Source organism: Danio aesculapii, chromosome 18 (assembly GCF_903798145.1).
Source record: "Danio aesculapii chromosome 18, fDanAes4.1, whole genome shotgun sequence".
Lineage (NCBI taxonomy): Eukaryota > Metazoa > Chordata > Actinopteri > Cypriniformes > Danionidae > Danio > Danio aesculapii.
The window spans coordinates 45,323,163-45,329,162 of NC_079452.1; the positions used below are offsets into that span (position 1 = coordinate 45,323,163).

Genomic DNA, 6,000 nt, shown 5'->3' on the forward strand with positions numbered 1-6,000 from the left:
TCATTCACGCACCGGCTGCGCAGACGCGACATGCATCGCTCTGTAAAATTGTTCTCACATTGAGTTTCTGTTCTTTCATCCTTCTGACTGAGTTTATTGTTTAAGTGGTGCAAATAGTTTGTAAAGCCTGGCTCATTGTGGTCAAAGTAGTTGATTAAATTAATAAAAGTGAAACCGATGGGCGCAACATGGATTTTCATTAACAGAAAAGGGAATGTTTATTAAGTAACACTGGCCACAGACAGTTTAGTTTAGTCTGCATCAAACTAAAGACTATAGAATACACAAGACATGTCACTCGTATACTGTTGAATAGGGAAAATGTTACTGTCAATATGGCGAATAAGGCCCTGCCTTCTAGAACAGGAGCCAATTATCGATCTCTATAGACTGACAATTCTCCGGGTGGAGGGGCTTGGACCAGACGTGAGTTTCTGCAGATTTTGTGTGATACAAACAGTTGTTGTTTAATTTTATTGGTTATTTGCAATATGAAATGGAATTATAAGCTTGGCAAGTAGTTTTGGAGAATTTGATGTTTCCCCAATCAAACAGAATGCCCGAGCATACCAAGTGGTGCTCACTGCAGAGCCACTTGGGCAGAGCTGAGCTCCAGCAAGGGGGAGCTTAAGCTCCCGCTCCACCTTCCTTGCACTTCTTCTACGAGTGATGTCACTGGGGTTGGGGTTAGGGGTGGGTGTACGCATTAAAACAGCTTATAGAAGGAGGAGCTCAAGCTCAAGCTCCCCCTCACTGGAGCTCAAGTGGCTCTGCAGCGAGCAGTGTCTCGAGCATACTGCCTAAGAGGTGTTTCAAAGATGGCCGCTGAGTAAAATGACTTGCCTTAAAAGAGAATTTGATTAAACCTGCAGGAAAATATCAGGCTTTGCTAAAAAGGCTGGTTATTTTACCAACGATTGTCAATACTGGTAGCCTATTGCAGATTTCAAAGAAAAATATTAATATTAAAAAAGGAAGCATAAGCTGGACCACAACAGATCAATGTCATAACAAATGCTCAAATAATGTAGCCTAGTTCACGCCAAGCATCATGTTTTAAGATTGTGTGTCTGTCATATACAGTAGGCCTATGGTTCTATTATTTTTACTAAAGAAGATATATTACTTAAGTTTATCACAGAACTATAGAAACTATGTTTTAGAAAAGGCACAGTATCGGGATCGGATCTGTATAGGTCAATACTCAGAATTTTGGTATTGGGATCAGATCAGTTCCAAAAAATGCTATCGGTGCATCCCTAAAAAAAAGTGCATCCCATGTTTTCTTTATTTTCAATTTATAGTGAGTATACACTAACAATGGTAATCTAATTACAGTACTGAATGATGTCTTTGTCTTCTTATCTGAATGACCACAAATTTAGTTGTTTTTTTATTATGACAATAAAAAAATCTGTGATCCATTTTTTCTTTTTACACAAATGAATAACTGAAGCTACCATTCTAGTCTACGTTTTTATTTAATAAGGGTAAATAAGCTACAATTTTGTATTATAATTTTAAGCCTACTTTTTTGTTTTTGGTCATGTAGTGTGGATTGAGATCTTTCTGAAGCCTAGTCGAAAAAGCCGTATGGACAAGGATGGTTTTCATTTTAAAACAGTGAGTTATCTGAAAGCACTCTAGTGTAAATGTATGCAGAAAGTCTGAACTTCAGTTTCAGAGGAGCAGCTGTGGCGGGACGAGAGGGGGGGGGCTTTGGCTGTCTGTTAGCACACTTTACCCTCCTCCAGCCCTCAGGGGGCCCATGCTTAGAGAGATTGATGACCAATATGTGCTTGTGTGTGTGCTGAGACTAGTTTTTCTGACTGTACGCTTGATATTTTCTCAGCGTGGGTTACCTATGTACACATCTTGAGGGAGTGTGTACTTGAATCTGTCGGTGCGGCACAGTAGGGTAAGTATGTGTTATGGATTGTGCTGAATCAGCCGTCTGTCTGTGGCAGTGAATGCTAAAGCCTTCCTGAGCTGCTGCTGTCGGGGAGTGAGGAACAAGATGCATGCAGAAGAGTACTTCAATTCAGTGCAACCTGATAAAATGTCTTGTTGTATGTATTCGTTGTATGAATATGGGTCGCGTTATTAGGGACAACATTCATCCCAATAACTAAACAGCTAATTTTAAAAATGAAATAAAATAAAATAATTTGAATTGATTTCAAATTATCAAGCAATTGTTGTTATTTGATAAATTTTGTTATAACTCATGTTCATATTTGTACGTAAATTTCATATTAAATAGCTGTATGAAATTGAATTAAATAAAATTTCCCACTGATATTATAACAAGCCACTGTATTTCAATGTTTTGTATCCTTACTATAATAATTAAATTTTTATTTAATATAGTTTGTCTTATAAATTTAATAGAAAAAATACTTTTAATATTATTAATTTTATCAAATAAAATACTTGTCATGTTATACTGTAATTACACTCACCGGCCACTTTATTAGGTACACCTTACTAGTACCAGTTTGAGCCCCCTTTTGCCTTCAGAACTGCCTTAATCCTTCGTGGCTTGGATTCAACGAGGTACTGGAAATATTCCTCCGAGTTTTTGCTCCATATTGACATGATAGCATCATGCAGATTTGTTGGCTGCACATCAATGATGCGAATCTCCCGTTCCACCACATCCCAAAGGTGCTCTATTGGATTGAGCTCTGTTGACTGTGGAGGACATTTGAGTAAAGTGAACTTTTCATCATGTTCAAGAAACCAGACTGAGATGATTCATGCTTTATGACATGGCGTGTCATCCTGCTGGAAGTAGCCATCAGAAAATGGGTACACTGTGGTCATAAAGGGATGGACATGGTCAGCAACAATTCTCAGGTAGGCTGTGGGATTAACATGATGCTCAATTGGTACTAATGGGCCCAAAGTGTGCCAAGAAAATATCCCCCACACCATTATACCACCACTATCAGCCTGAACCGTTGATACAAAGAAGAATGGATCGATTCTTTCATGTTGTTGATGCCAAATTCTGACCCTACCATCCCAATGTCGCAGCAGAAATCAAGATTTGTCAGACCAGGCAACATTTTTCCAATCTACTATTGTCCAATTTTGGTGAGCCTGTGCGAATTGTAGCCTCCATTTCCTGTTCTTAGCTGACAGGAGTGGCACCCAGTGTGGTCTTCTGCTGCTGTAGCCCATGCGGCTCAAGGTTGGACGTGTTGTGCGTTCAGAGATCCTCTTCTGCATACCTCGGTTGTAGCGAGTGGTTATTTGAGTAACTGTTGCCTTTCTATCAGCTGGAACCAATCTGGCCATTCTCCTCTGAACTCTGGCATCAACAAGGCATTTGCGTCCACAGAACCGCCACTTACTAGGTATTTCCTCTTTTTCAGACCATTTTCTGTGGAGATGGTTGTGCGTGAAAATTCCAGTAGATCAGCAGTTTCTGAAATACTCAATGCAGTCTGACACAAACCACCATGCCATGTTCAAAGTCACTTAAATCACTTTTCTTCTTCATTCTGATGCTCAGTTTCAACTGCAGCAGATCGTCTTGACCATGTCTACATGCAGAAATTGCATTGAGTGTAGATACATTTTCATTTACCTCAATATTAAATAGTCTAATAAAATATTTTCTATTGATAGGAACTTGAAATCACTGTATTTATTTTTACATGTTATATATTTATTATATTACAATAATTAAATTTATTTCATTATTTTATTATACAGAATATTTTCATTAACAATGGAAAATATATATAACAGTCTTTAAGCTTAGTGTATTTAATATAGCACATTAAAAAATTATTTTATAAAATTATATTTTTGAGGATGAATATTAATAATTCTTAATATTAATTTCAATTTCAAATGTATATTTTTTTATTAAATATTTTTTTAATAGAAAAAATATTTTCATTTAACCTAACTTAATATTAATTTGAATTTACAGACAGATTTTTCCTGTTCTGAATGCAAAATACTTTATAAAGTATTTTTAATTTAAAATGCAGTGACCATATTTTCATCTTGCCATCAGGATGAAACATAAACAAGAAGACCCAGGGACACAGAGTGTTATCTTTGCTCGAAGACTACTAGCAATATTCCTGAAGCTGGGCTAGAGTAAAACTAGCACTAAATAACACTGATGAGTGACATGAAAAACAAACAGTCTTACCTGCATGCTGCTCAGTGGGCGCCTCTGATCTAGTGACCTTCTGACCTTCAGCAACCTTCACAGCCACGGCTCGACAGACGGCCCCGATCTTCCTCTCCAGAGAGCGAACGCCAGCCTCCCGCGTGTACCTGCAAACACACACACAAGAAAGATATTACAATATCAACATCTTATAAATTCTGCTCACAATCAGAATTAGCTGCTTGGATATAAACAATACAACCTACAATCTGAATGGGCTTTATGCATGGCAAGTGTTTTTCATCCCCTGACAAATTCCCGGTAAAAGGCAGATGTCATTATTTTCAATTTCATAAACTTGCTTTAACAGCATTAATAATGTAAATTAATTCAAATATAATCTGTTTTATAAACTAAAGCTTTCATTTAGTTGTTAAATCGTTAAATAAAATGAAAGTAATCGCCATCAGGAGCCCTGAAAAATTATTTTCCATATTTTAATGACAGCGCAGAACAATGAAGTTTATTGCAGTGCTTTTTGTGCGTTCTGAGTCCCACTTTATTTTGTATATCAATCAAGCGGTCATTGATTTTTAAAGAAACTTAAACGCTGCAATTTTATAATGGCATGACCATTCACCGGAAGCACTTGAGCTGGCTGACTGAAAATGAAAAGTCCCTGTGCATAAACCCCAGTCTGACTCTAAAATCTGGAAGTGGTTTGGTTAAGGTAGTAAAGTGTGACAAAAAAAAATCCGTCTGAGCAATGAAAACATTTAGAACAGCAGCACACGTGTGATACAGTTTTACATAAGCATGAGCCTGTTTTACAAAGAGATTTACTTCAAATTATTTCATTCAAATTCACTTCATAAAATCAATCCAGTCTTAAATATTTATCTTTTTATGAGCAGACGTGGTTTCACATCACAGAATGAGTAAGAAATCCTTTTATAGTATTCTATACAGTAATAGAATATATGCTGATAATGCTGATAAGCATTATAAATATACAGTTGATTAGCACCGCACATATAAACCAAATCTTGGCACATCAGTCGTGTGTTTATTGTCATTTGATCAGCAGGATACATTTGCTCAATTTCGCCCAATCTCCTATTAATCTTAAAGCTATAGAAAAGTACTGCATACATCTTTTCTCATTCACTTTCTTTACACTTACAAGAAAAAAAACACAGCTTTTGCATTATAACAACAGAACGAGACTATTTAGGTAACTAAAATGCTTATTCTACTCTTCTCCCAGTTAAATAGCCACTTGCTGATGAACTGATGTGTTATAAATCTAGCAGCTCTAATCTTTCCCCTCCAGTGCAAGAGGCTGCGAAGTGTCATGTCATAAACCAGACACTTCGCCATTGAAAGTGATCAGTTCTAAATAGCAGTCACATTAAAAAACTCAAGTTGGGGGGTTCAGCTGAAATATTTAAAACTTACGTGTGAATGCATTAAATTGACTATGGATTAATATGGTCAGCTTTCCTTTACAGCCAAAAAAAAGACTTCTTTGGAGCCATTGCAGTGCAGAGTGAGGTGTGTTGATGGGCTGCTCTTTTTCTCATTATTGTGTGCACATGTGCTCTGAGAAGTGCAGAGGAAACATGTTTGGAAAAAAATTCAAAACTAGTTGCAACCCAAAGGTGCAATTTTTTGACCAAGAAACTCTCTTTCATACATGCTAATTTTTTTAGCCCTTGGTTTACGATTTGCAGAAGAATCCAACTCTTTAACACTGTAAATAAGTCTGAATGCAGAAAAAGAGAAGCATTTCTATCTTCTTTTTACACCTTCTAGGTTCCAGTATGAATAAAACAGATATTAAGTTCGATGTGTGATCACTACAC

General features: G+C 36.8%; 1 protein-coding gene across 1 annotated transcript in view; it reads right to left on the reverse strand.

Annotated features, from left to right (window-relative positions):
- lonp2 (lon peptidase 2, peroxisomal) overlaps nucleotides 1-6,000 on the reverse strand; it is a 48,814-nt gene that overhangs the window by 11,450 nt on the left and 31,364 nt on the right. Inside the window, exon 11 of the mRNA XM_056478409.1 lies at nucleotides 4,175-4,302. Coding sequence (XP_056334384.1) covers nucleotides 4,175-4,302 — 128 coding nt within the window. The remainder of the gene's footprint in view (nucleotides 1-4,174; nucleotides 4,303-6,000) is intronic.